At 37.0% G+C, this 13,175-nt stretch overlaps 1 protein-coding gene across 1 annotated transcript in view; it reads left to right on the top strand.

Annotated features, from left to right (window-relative positions):
* The window catches only part of CHM (CHM Rab escort protein), a 231,345-nt gene that overhangs the window by 61,689 nt on the left and 156,481 nt on the right, over nt 1–13,175 (top strand). Inside the window, exon 3 of the mRNA XM_065915823.1 lies at nt 12,188–12,260. Coding sequence (XP_065771895.1) covers nt 12,188–12,260 — 73 coding nt within the window. The remainder of the gene's footprint in view (nt 1–12,187; nt 12,261–13,175) is intronic.

Here is a 13,175-nt window from a genome sequence, read left to right as displayed (position 1 = left end):
TGTCTTTTGGACATGTAGAGATTAAAGTTAGTCTGAAATATTTAGTGGATGGAGATGTCCAATAAACTAAGTGACTCATGATACCTATCTTCAATATTGTATGAGTCTGGAGCTCTCCTCAGAGGGCCTAGATTTGAAAGAGCAATTTCAGAGTCATTGGTAGAAAGTTAATAATTGAGTCAGTAGGAATAGATGATAGGACAACCTTTGTACATTACCCACTCATCTATTTGGCTTGGTTGTCAAAAATGGATTTGCATGGGTGGACTAATGTGGAATGACTAATAACTCTAAACATAGGAAGGTCTCTTCTCCAGCCCTAACGACTGGGAACACACCATGCCATTTCATTCTGGTAGATTGATCTGATTGCCAAAGGAACTTTCTGTAGCTATATAGGACTCTAAAAATCAAGTAAGGGCTTGGTCTTTCTCTCTCACATTAGAATTGCACCTGCATACTCTATCAAAGAGATTGACCTTCTTTGATCTTAGGATGAGGGTATAGTGAAAGGAGCTCAACTTTCTTGTGCATCAAATATGTGGTGTGTGCATCTGTGCTCAGTTGCTCAGTGGTATCTGACTCTTTGCAGCCCCATGGACTGTAGCCCATCAGGCTTCTCTGTCGATGGAATTTTCTAGGCAAGAAGACTGGAGTAGGTTGCCATTTCCTCCTCTAAGGGATCTTCCCAACCCAAGGATCGAACTTGAATAACCCAAGTCTCCTGCAATGCAGAGGGATTCTTCACCACTGAGCCACCAGCGAATCCCAATTCTGTCTTCTGTGTGTGTGCTCAGTCACTCAGTCATGTTCAACTCTTTGTGACTCCATAGAATGTAGCTCGCCAGGCTCCTCTGTCCATGGAATTTTCCAGGCAAGAATACTGGATTAGGTTGCCATTTCCTCCTTCAGGGGATCTTGCTGACCCAGGAATTGAACCTGCATCTCCTGTGTCTCCTGCATTGGCAGGCAGATTCTTTACCCATTAGCCACCTGGAAAGCACCATCAAGTATGTGGGGCTTTTAGTAAATGAGAATTTGTATAGGGGTAAGTCTGTTATATTCCCTAGCCTGATCTGTTATTTGTCAAGCAGGAAAACAGAAAGATGTCATGGTTCTTTGTAATACTCCAGCCAAAATTAAATAGAATAGTGCCTCTTTCAGTGTGCAAATTGATATAAGTAGACCTGCCACACTATTATTTTCCTACTCCTAGCATATAGAGAAAGGTATCTGTCCACATTAATATGTTTTTTTTGTTGTTGTTGTTCAGTTGCTCAGTCATGTCCGACTCTTTTTGACCCCATGGGCTGTAGGTCGCCAGGAATCCCTGCCCTTCATATCTCCCGGCGTTTGCTCAAACTCATGTCCATTGAGTTGATGATGCCATCCAACCATCTCATCCTCTGTCGCCCCCTTCTAACTTCTGCCTTCAATCTTTCCCAGCATCAGGGTCTTTTCCAGTGAGTTAGTTATTTGCATCAGGTGGCCAAAGTATTGGCGCTTCAGCTTCAGCCTCAGTCCTTCCAGGGAACATTTAGGGTTGATTTCCTTTATGATTGACTGGTTTGATCTTGCTGTCCAAGGGACTCTCAAGTCTTCTCTAGCACCACAGTTCAGAAGCATCAATTCTTCAGTGCTCAGCCTTCTTTATGGTCCAACTCTCACATCCGTACGTAACTACTGGAAAAACTATAGCTTTGACTATATGGACCTTTGTTAACATAGTGATGTCTCTGTTTAAATATGCTGTCTAGGTTTGTCATAGCTTTTCTTCCAAGGAGCAAGCATGTTTTAATTTTAAATGTGCACATTCAGTATGAGATATGTAATAAAGTTGATTGTATTTTGGGTCCTAGAAATGAATAATCCTTCCAGGTTTGGCATTGGAATAGATGTAGTCATGAAATTATTATTCAGTTTTCATTATCCAAATGAGTTGAAGTGAAACAAAAATTAGACTTCATCCCATCTAGTGTCTGTAAATATATCCCATTGCCTTTACTTAGAGTAACTCAGATTCCAAGATTTGTATTATGTGCTTATGTTTATAACTTTAAATATTCCAATACAGTTTATTATAGCAGACAGTGTTTATACAATGGAAAGAGCATAGGCTTAGGGGCCTTAAGTTCTAGGCTTAATTAGGTGCAGGCTTTGCCATTTCCTGGCTATATGAGTAAAACAAGACACTGATCTTCATGGTTGTTATTATTTCCAATTTTAAAGTGGTGATAATTATAGCACCAGTCTGTCAAGATTCTTATGAAGATTAAATGAGATAGTGAATCGAAAATGATAAGCTCAAGATATAGAGTATCCTATTTTTCTTTTTCGCCTTAACATGATTTAAACCAGCGTTTCTCAAAATATGTTCTGTTGAACCAAATGCTGTTTCAAAAAAATGCTCATTAGTTAAATGAAATTATTCCTTCTTGAAAAGAACAGGTGTTAACATATTTAATGGTGCTGAGGAGCTCTTTCTTAAACCATTTTCTGGTGGTTTTACTTCCTCACACCTAGCATTTTCTAAATTTATTGTGTCATTGCAACTTTTTGGTATGCCTGTTAACAGTAGATTTTATTGATGGGATATAGTCTGGAAAAGGTGAATTTAGTAATTGGGTCCAGATGCTGTTTGATTTCTAAATGTTTGGCTTCATTGAACCACAGCTACCATTGTAATATCCTATGTTCTCATTGATGCTAAGCCAGCTTAGAAGTTTGGGATTGTTTATGTCGCAGTGGACAGGATTAGGGTTTGGAAGGTCAAGTTTCAGTGGCAGTCCTGCCAGCTGTAGTGGTATGGCCCTGAATGGACTTAATCTCTACATAGATCGTTCTCAGGTTCTTCATCTATAAGATAGCACCTGATCTGCCTCACAAGATTGCTGGAAGAATCCATGTGAAAACAGTTTTGAAATTGAAAAATGCTGTCAGTGGAAGGTGGTATTACTACTATCCCAGGAAAAAGAATTTAGGAGCAGTGAATAGAGAATAGGGGGTTTTTGAGATATGCTGCTTCTCTTTTGAGCAGGTTTGGACTCCCATCTGCTACCTGCCTGAAAACATTTCAACCCCTCGGTTTCTTAATAATAAAAATGATTTCCAGATTCATATCAATGTATGACAAAACCCACTGAAAAAAAAATAAAAAAAATAAATTAAAAAAAAAAAGAAAATTCCAAAAAAAAAACAAGTAAAAAAAAATGATTCCCAGATGAATATGCCTGTATATCAGTAACTCTATCTTTTGTCAGTGTTTTTGTACCTGTTTAGAGACACCATTTCCGAATACATGATGTAATTTAGCATCATGTAACTATGGATGTTGCTAGATATTCAATACTGACTTGTAATTATTATGCACAGGAGAAAAGATTGTTGGGATTTAATTAATATTCTCTAATTAATAGATTTAATCCTCAGTCTTCTATTACAGTTCAACTTTATTTACACCTGTAATATTTTTTTTGTTAGTAGACATTAAACAAAATAATGTTACTTTAGCATTAAACACTATGTAAATTAAGAGAAGTCTTATTATTAACTCTTTTAATACTGTTTTTTTTTCTGTTGCTTTATTGGTTGGTGTTAATGGAGACAGTTGTATAATTCATTTCCTTTCTGTGTCTGGAAAATCTTAGGTGGTACTTTGAGTAAGATTTGTGAAACTTTAGAAAGATTAAAACATGTTTTCCATGATTGTAAAGTCAACATTTCACACAGTGCCAAGCTGTACCTCAGTATTGTGATAATTGGGCTTTTCTGTCTTTGAAAATAAAAATGTCCATTTGTGATTTTTATTATTCTAGCTGAAAATTGTAGGTCACTTTTCCTTCATGAGACTTGAGAGGGCTATTGATAAAGGTTTTATATTTGCTGTCTAAATACTATAAATACTCACTGTCTAGTTTCACAGAGACTCTAATTTTAAGGAATTCTTTTCATCATATAAAATAGTGTTCCTGGCAATAAAGATAAGCATCATCCTTCATCATAAACTACTTTTTCCTTTACTTAATGTACAGAGACAGTTGTGACACAAGATTGGCAGAAAATGTTCTATTCCTCTTTTTTGTCAGTCGGGAGGTTCTCACTTTGTCCTTAAAATAAATTGTATCTGTGAGTTTTAAAAACAAAACCAGTAACCTAAACTTGTTATTCATTACAGAAACAGTTTTAAAGAGTATAGAAGTAGTATTTTATAAATTGAATTTCATTTTCAGAATTCTGAAGCTACCTCTTTAAAAATAAGAAAGTATTTGGTAAGCTTTAATTATTACTATTTCTATTGCAGAATTGTTCTAGAGTGCATATTACAATATTGATTTTTTATTTTTCTTTTTGTCATATTAATTTTGATACTTAAAGTCTTTGGCTTTCTCTTTAGGGTATTATAAACCATATTTAAAACCATGCAAACACCAAAATGAATTTAGTTAAAATCTGCTTTGGTTTTATAGTGAGTTTATTAATGTTACCTTCTTTTGTTAGCGAGACCAGAGTAGTGAAGACCATATTTCACCTTTTACATGCATAATTGGATGATGTCACCAGATACTGATATTAAAGAGCACATCCACAGGAAAAGTTGAAAATAGGTGCTACATGGAAAAATACTAGAACCAGTTACCTCTGTCAAAAACCATATGACCAAATACAGGGGAAAAAATTAGATTTTCACCATGAACTGACATCAGGCCATTTACTAGTGGAAAGAAACAGCAAGATAGCCCCTTTTTTTTTTTTGACTTTTAATAATAGCAGAAGATATTTTGGAAATTGGCACATTATGGTTAGTGTTGGGTTATTTTTGTTTTTCTAAGATTTTATTATGATAATTTTCATACATAGAGAAGAGGTGAAAAAATTGCACTGTGAATACCTGTGTATCCACTACCCAGATTCTACCCCTAACATTTTGCTGTATTTGCTTTATTATGTAACTATCCATATATTAATTTTTCTGTCTACTATTGCATCTTATTGTTTTAGACATTTCACAGTAAGTTGTAATATGTCTAGTACCTTCAGTCTGAAACCCTTCAGCATGCATTATCATTAGCTAGTTATTTATAGTTCTTTTTTGAGATAAAATTACAGTAAAATGCACAGATCTTAAGTGTACCATTTAATAAGTTCTTAGCAAATGCATATACTTATGTAAATAAGAACCTTATCAAGATATAGAATATTGCCATCACTCCAGAAAGTTCCCTCATGCCTCTTCAAAGTCAGTTTTTGCCATTACTCCCACTCTCTAAAGCAACCACTCTTATGATGTTTTTCACCATAGATCAATTAATTTTGCTTGTTCTAAAACTTCATATAAAAGGAGTCATGCTGAATGCACTCTTTTGGGGCAAAGCTTCTTTCACTTATCATAATGTTTTTTGAAATTCATTTATGTTGTTTTATATATATATATATATATATATATATATATATCAGTAGTTTATTCCTTTAATTGATGAATAGTATCTATCATATGGCTATACCACAACTTATTTATCTAGTCTCCTATTGATGGATATTTGAGTTGTTACCAGTTTGAAGCTATTAACAAATGAAGATGTTATGAAAAAACTTGTACAAGTCTTCTGTGAACATGTGCTTTCCTGTGTGAAAATACCGAAGAATGGAATCACTGGATCATAGGATAGGTACACATTTTATTTTATAAAAAAGTTCCAGATAGTTTTCCAAGTTTTTGTACTATTATTTACTCCCACCAAAATGCCAGAGCATTGTGCCCATCCATCCCCACACCTGGTTTTGTAAATCTTTTTTCCTTTTAACCATTCTAGTGTGTGTAGTGGTATTTCATCATGTTCAATTTTAATGTATACTTACCCAATGACTAATAATGTTCAGCATCTTTTCATGTGTTCATTAAGCACATCCATATTCCTTTGTGAAATGTCTGTTCAATCTCTTTGCTCACTTTAAAATTTGAATATTTGTCTTATTTTTAAGTTGAGAGAATTCTTTTCTACAACCTGGATACTAGTCCTTTGTCAGATATGTTTCGTGAATATTTCTCCTACTTTGTGCCTAGCTCATTCATTTTTTTAAAGTGATGTATTTTGTGGAGAAGTTTTTCACTTTGATGAATTCTAATTTATTGATAGTTTTTATTGCTTTTTGTGCCCTTTCTGAAAAACCTTCTGTCTACCCTGATTGTCAAATTTCTGGTATATATTTATTACTTATAAATTGATGTAGCCATTTAAAAATTTATTTAGATCTTAAAGCTTTCACCCAGTAGCCAGAGCTTCTCACTTAGGACATATGCTGGCTTAAAAGAAGTCTTTCCTATCAGGAAGCTTGCCAAAGCCTTTTCTTCATCCATAAGAGGGCAGACAGAAGAAGCAAAAACAACAATCTCACAGCATTCAGAACAAAAACCACAATCACAGAAGCTAACCAAAATGATCTCATGGATCACAGCCTTGTATAACTAAATGAAGATATGAGGCATGCTGTGCAGGGCCACCCAAGATCAATGGGTCACAGTGGAGAGTTCGAACAAAATTGGTCCAGTGGAGGAGGAAATGGCAACCCACTGCAGTATTCTTGCCTCGGGAACCCCATGAACAGTATGAACAGGCAAAAAGAGATAACACCAGAAGATGAGCCCCCAGGTCTTTAGGTATCCAGTATGCTACTGAGAAAAAGCAGAGAAATACATCCAAAAAGAATGAAGAGGCTGGGCCAAAGAGGAAACAATGCTCAGTTGTGGATGTGTCTGGTGGTGAAAGTAAGTTCAGTTCAGTTCAGTCGCTCAGTCGTGTCCGAATCTTTGCAACCCCATGAACCGCAGCAGGCCAGGCCTCCCTGCCCATCACCAACTCCCGGAGTTTACCCAAACTCATGTCCATTGAGTCGGTGATGCCATCGAACCATCCCATCCTCTGTCATTCCCTTCACCTCCTGACCTCAGCCTTTCCCAGCATCAGGGTCTTTTCCAATGAGTCAACTCTTCGCATGAGGTGGCCAAAGTATTAGAGTTTCGGCTTCAATATCAGTCCCACCAATGAACACCCAGGACTGATCTCCTTTAGGATGGACTGGTTGGATCTCCTTGCAGTCCAAGGGACTCTCAAGAGTCTTCGCCAACACCACCGTTCAAAAGCATCAATTCTTCTGTGCTAAGTTTTCTTTATAGTCCAACTCTCACATCCATATATGACCACTGGAAAAACCATAGCCTTGACTAGACAGACCTTGATTGACAAAGTAATGTCTCTGCTTTTCAGTATGCTGTCTAGGTTGGTCACAACTTTCCTTCCAAGGAGTAAGTGTCTTTTAATTTCATGGCTGAAATCACCATCTGCAGTGGTTTTGGAGCCCCCCAAAATAAAGTCAGCCACTGTTTCCACTGTTTCCCCATCTATTTGCCATGATGTGATGGGACCAGATGCCATGATCTTAGTTTTCTGAATGTTGAGCTTTAAGCCAACTTTTTCACTCTCCTCTTTCACTTTCATCAAGAGGCTCTTTAGTTCTTCTTCACTTTCTACCATAAAGGTGGTGTCATCTGCATATCTGAGATTATTGATATTTCTCCTGGCAATCTTGATTCCAGCTTGTGCTTCATCCAGCCCTGCGTTTCTCATGATGTACTCTGCATATAAGTTAAATAAGCAGGGTGACAATATACAGCCTTGAAGTACTCCTTTTTCTATTTGGAACCAGACTGTTGTTCCATGTCCAGTTCTAACTGTTGCTTCCTGACCTGCATATAGGTTTCTCAAGAGGCAGGTCAGGTCGTATGATATTCCCATCTCTTTAAGTCTGATGCTATGAAGAATCATATTGCATGTGAACCTGGAGTATCAGGTCCATGAATCAAGGTAAGTTGGAAGTGGTCAAACCGGAGATGGCAAGAGTAAACATCGACATTTTAGGAATCTGAAATGAAATGGACGGGAATGAACAAATTTAGTCCAGATGACTATTATGTTTACTACTGTGGGCAAGAATCCCTTAGAGGAAATGGAGTATCCCTCATAGTCAACAAAGGAGTCCAAATGCAATATTTGGGTGCAGTCTCAAAAATGACAGAATGATCTTGGTTTGTTTCCAAGGCAAACTGTTCAACATCACAGTAATCCAAGTCTATGTCCCAACCACTAATGCCAAAGATACTGAAATTGAACAGTTAAGTGAAGACCTATAAGACATTCTTGAACTAACACAGAAAAAATGATGCTCCTTTCATTATAGGGGATTGGAATGCAAAAGTAGGTTAAGAGATACCTGTAGTAAAGAGCAAGTTTGGCCTTGGCATATAAGATGAAGCAGGGCAAAGGCTAACAGTTTTGCCAAGAGAACACATTGATCATAGCAAACACCTTCTTCCAACAACACAAGAGATGACTCTGCACGTGAACATCACCAGATGGTCAGTAACGAAATCAGATTGATTATATTCTTTGCAGCTGAAGATAAACAAGACCTAGAGTTGACTTTGGCTCAGATCTTGAGCTCGTTATTGCAAAGTTCATGCTTAAATTACAGAAAATAGGGAAAACCACTGGACCATTCAGGTATGCATGTGTACTCATTTGCTTCAGTCATGTCTAACTCTGTGCAACTCTGTGGACTGTAGCCCACCATGCCCCTCTATCCATGGGGTTCTCCAGGCAAGAATACTGGATTGGGTTGCCATCCCCTCCTCCAGCGGAGCTTCCCAACCGAGTAATCAAATACCCGTCTCCTACATTGCAGGCAGATTCTTTACAGTTGAGTCACTGAGGAAGCCCACACCATTCAAGTATGACCTAAATCAAATCCCTTATGATTATATAGTGGACATGATGAATAGATTGAAGGGATTAGATCTGGTAGACAGAGTGCCTAAAGTACTATGGGCCGAAGTTCACAATATTGTATGGGAGGCTGTGACCAAAACCATCCCAAAGAAAAAGAAATGGAAGAAGGCAAAATGGTTGTCTGAGGAGGCCTTACAAATAGCTGAGAAGAGGAGTGAAAAGTAAAGGAGAAAGGGAAAGATATACCCAACTGGATGCAGAGATCCAGAGAAAAGCAAGGAGAGACAAGAAAGCCTTAAGTGAACAATGCAAAGAAATAGAGGGAAACAATAGAATGGGAAAGACTAGAGATATATCCAAGAAAATTAGAGATACTAAGGGAACATTTGATGCAAAGATGGACACAATAAAGGACAGAAATTGCAAGTACCTAACAGAAGCAGAGTAGATTGAGAAGAGGTGGCAAGAATACACGAAGGAGCTATACAAAAGTGGTCTTAATGACTGGGATAACCATAATGGTGTGGTCACTCACTTAGAGCCAGACATGCTGGAGTGAGAAGTCAAGTAGACCTTTGGATTACTATGAACAAAGCTAGTAGAGGCGATGCAATTCCAGCTGAGCTACTTCAAAAGATGAAAGATGATGCTGTTAAAGCACTGCACTCAATATTATAGCAAATTTGGAAACCTCAGTGGCCACAGGACTGGAAAAGTTCAGTTTTCATTCCAATCCCAAAGAAAGGCAATGCCAAAAAATGTTCAAACTACCATATAATTGCACTCATTTCACATACCAGCAAGATAATGCTCAAAATCCTTCAAGCTAGGCTTCAGCAATATGTGAACTGAGAACTTCCATATGTACAGGGTGGATTAAGAAAAAGCAGAGAAACCAAGATCAAATTGCCAATATCCATCGGATCATAGAAAAAGCAGGGGAATTCCTGAAAAACGTCTACTTCTGCTTCATTGACTACACTAAAACCTATGACTGCAATGTCACAACAACCTATGGAAAATTCTTAAAGAGATGGGAATATCTGCAGCCATGAAATTAAAAGACATTTGCTCCTTGGAAGAAAAGCTGTGACCAACCTAGACAGCATATTAAAAAGCAGAGACATTACTTTGCCCACAGGTTCTGTTAGTCAAAGCTCTGGTTTTTCCAGTATCACGTATGGATGTGAGAGTTGGATCATAAAGAAGCTGAGCGCCGAAGAATTGGTGCATTTGAATTGTGTGTTAGAGAAGACTCTTGAGAGTCCTTTGGATTGCAAGGAGATCCAATCAGTCCATCCTAAACAAAATCAGTCATAAAGATAATTGGAAGGACTGATGCTGAAGCTGAAGCTCCAATACTTTGGCCACCTGATACAGAGAGCCAACTCACTGGAAATGACCCCTATGCTTGAAAAGATTGAAGGCAGGAGGAAAAGGAGGTGACAGAGGGTGAGATGGTTAGATGGCACTACCGACTCAATGGACATGAGTTTGAGCAAACTCTGGGAGATAGTGAAGCATAGGGAAGCCTGGTGTGCTGTAGTCCATGGGGTCACAAAGGGTTGGGCACGACTTAGCAACTGAAGAATAACAGTGAAAAGAAATCTAAATATCTCAGCAAAATATATAAAGATAGTGGGGCTTTTTTTTATCACTGCTTCACGGGTTTTTTTGTTTGTTTGTTTTAATACTTAGGGCATTTTATAATTTTGTTGAGTATTATATTGATGTTTCGATGATAAGAAGGGATGACAGAAGTGTATTATTATCAGGCAAGGGAGAAGAGAGTATAAAGTTGCTTCGGAAAATCTAACATCCTTCTCTTTCCCTCCTTCTCTTCTATACTGGCTATTGCCCACCTTTTTCTTCTCCTGTTGTCCCTGATCCAAGGTATCACTGCTTCTAGGCTTTCTTGATTCCAACATCTAGAATTGAGAGTATAGCTGAAATTCTGTCTAAATTTTAAAGCTTTCTCAGGATATGGACAGTGTATGAATTTGCATTATCCCTGAGAGAACTATCAGATTATAAATAGTGATCTGTTATTAAAAGGCCTACTTTCACAGTTGTTTGGTTTAATCATTCTCACTGTTAGAGCAAGCACTGATTTTTGGTAAAAAATTTGAGGGTAAAAATGATTGTTCTTAAGACCAATCAAGAGTTGATTGAAGAGAAATCTATACCGGGATTTTGAGAGGCTATTCAGTAGTATTATGGGTGAATAATTTTAGATATCCTATTAGAGGTTTTAGTTTTTGTTTTAAAAAAGGCCTTTTATAAATTCTTATTTCCTTAGAGCAAGATCTGGAGAAGCAAAAATGAAAACAAAACCAACAATGTCTCAGAACTATAGTGAATATTATAGGTGGATTTTAGTGTACTTGGGGGCTCATCATACAAAGAATCAATGTAACATGATGAATTTTGTAAGGATATGGAAGCTCAGTATATAGTGCTGAGAGTTCTGGTTGCCAGAAGTCTGCTACTGTGTGTGTGTGTGTGTGTGTGTGTGTGTGTGTGTGTGTGTGTGTGTGTGTGTGTGTGTGTGTGTGTGTGTGTGTGTGTGTGTGTGTGTGTGTGTTAGTCGCTCAGTCGTGTCCGACTCTCTGCGACCCCATAGATTGTAGTCTGCCAGGGATTCTCCAGGCAAGAATACTGGAATGGATTGCCATTTCCTTCTCTAGGGGAAGTCTGTTACTATCAGAAGTTAATTAGAAGTCCAGTGTCTACAGGGTTTATCAGATCCTAGAAGATCTCTGGGTTTTATAAAATGGAGTGATTTTCACAGTGCTGTGGAGTGAAGAATAGTTCAGTTATCAGTAGAAAAATTGTTCTTCTTATACTTATTACAGAAGTCTTGTGAATAACTGTCTCAGGATCTACTTTTATTTTTGGCCCTGAAGGCTTAGAATGGCACAGGGCCTTCCAATAGAGTAGCCAGTAATATGTGTATGTATAAATAAATTTATTTATGTATTTATGCATGTGAGATGAGTTCTCTGGTGGTGCTGGCAGTGGATATTTACTGCTTGTGGAAAACTTAGCAGTTTTTTCCAGTGGCCTTCTTTGAGATCTACCAAGATTTTCTTCCCAGCCATTTTTATTAACTCAGAAGTAAAATTTGTTCATTATCACCTGCTCAGAGACACTTGATCAGAGCAGAAAGTTCCAAGGAAGCCAAAGAGATTTTTTAACTCCTTATATAAAGAAAAGTTACCTTTGAGGCCTGAAAGTCCCACTTCCATTTATTTTGTTCTGTTACCTCCTCTGATTCTCCACATTGCAATTATGTGTGCTTTTGAACTCTGAGGTAGCAATGTTAAAAATGAAACGGGATGAAGATCCGTGATTAGATCTTTTTATACCCTTTCACTTACTCTCTCTTTTTTTTTTTATTGTTACAGAAGAAGCTACTATGGAGGAAACTGGGCCAGTTTTAGCTTTTCAGGTCTGTTGTCCTGGCTAAAGGAACACCAGGTAAAATTCTTATCTTACTTTTTTTTTTTTTAGTTAATTTATTTTTTAATTGAAGGATAATTGATTTACAGAGTTTTGTTGTTTTCTGTCAAACCTCAGCATGAATTAGTCATAGGTATACATATATCCCCTCCCTTTTGAACCTTCCTCCCATCTCCCTCCCCATCCCACAGAACCACAAAAGCCCAACAGGTAGAGATTTATAACAACAATAAAAAGTGTGACTGAATAAACACATATACATATATAACCATAAGCATAATCAAAACAGTCCAACAAAAATAAAGTATAATTGATTGACATGGCGAACAAAGGAAACCAAAATTTATATCTTCCCGTTAAGAACAAAACTAAGTAAAGCACAAATTGGAAAACAAAATTAAAGCAAGGTGCTAAGTGGGGAATAAAGCAATGTAAACATAAGAAATATGTTGAGAGGAAAGGAACAAAAGAAAGAATAGATATGCAAAGTTAAATAGAGGAAGATAAAGATTTATATACATTAAAGATTAACTGCAAGGGGAAAAGAACAGTAGAAAAAGCAAACAAAGGGATAAGTATAGAAAAAATAATAATAGGTTTTAAAAAATTAAAAATTAAAAGTTAAAAAGAAGAGAAAAAAAGGAAGATGAAAGAAAAAAAACAAGGAAAATTCCACAGAACTGCAAAAGCCCAACATAGAGGCAGAGGTTTAAAATAACAATAAAAGTGTGACTGAGAAATAAAAAAGCTCAGAAACTTACTTAGATTTCATAGTGCCAGTAAAACCAACAACTACAACAGAAGGGGGAGAAAAAGAAACCGAAAAAAAAAAAAGTAAAACGTAAAAATCAGTAAGATTCTACAGAACAAGTCAAAACATAAGAATAATAAGTTTTTTTATTGAGTCACTGCTGTCAGAGTCCTTTCCCTCTC

This window comes from Muntiacus reevesi, chromosome X, assembly GCF_963930625.1.
Source record: "Muntiacus reevesi chromosome X, mMunRee1.1, whole genome shotgun sequence".
Lineage (NCBI taxonomy): Eukaryota > Metazoa > Chordata > Mammalia > Artiodactyla > Cervidae > Muntiacus > Muntiacus reevesi.
The sequence above is the reverse complement of the archived record's forward strand: the minus strand, read 5'-3'. Positions and strand labels throughout refer to the sequence as shown.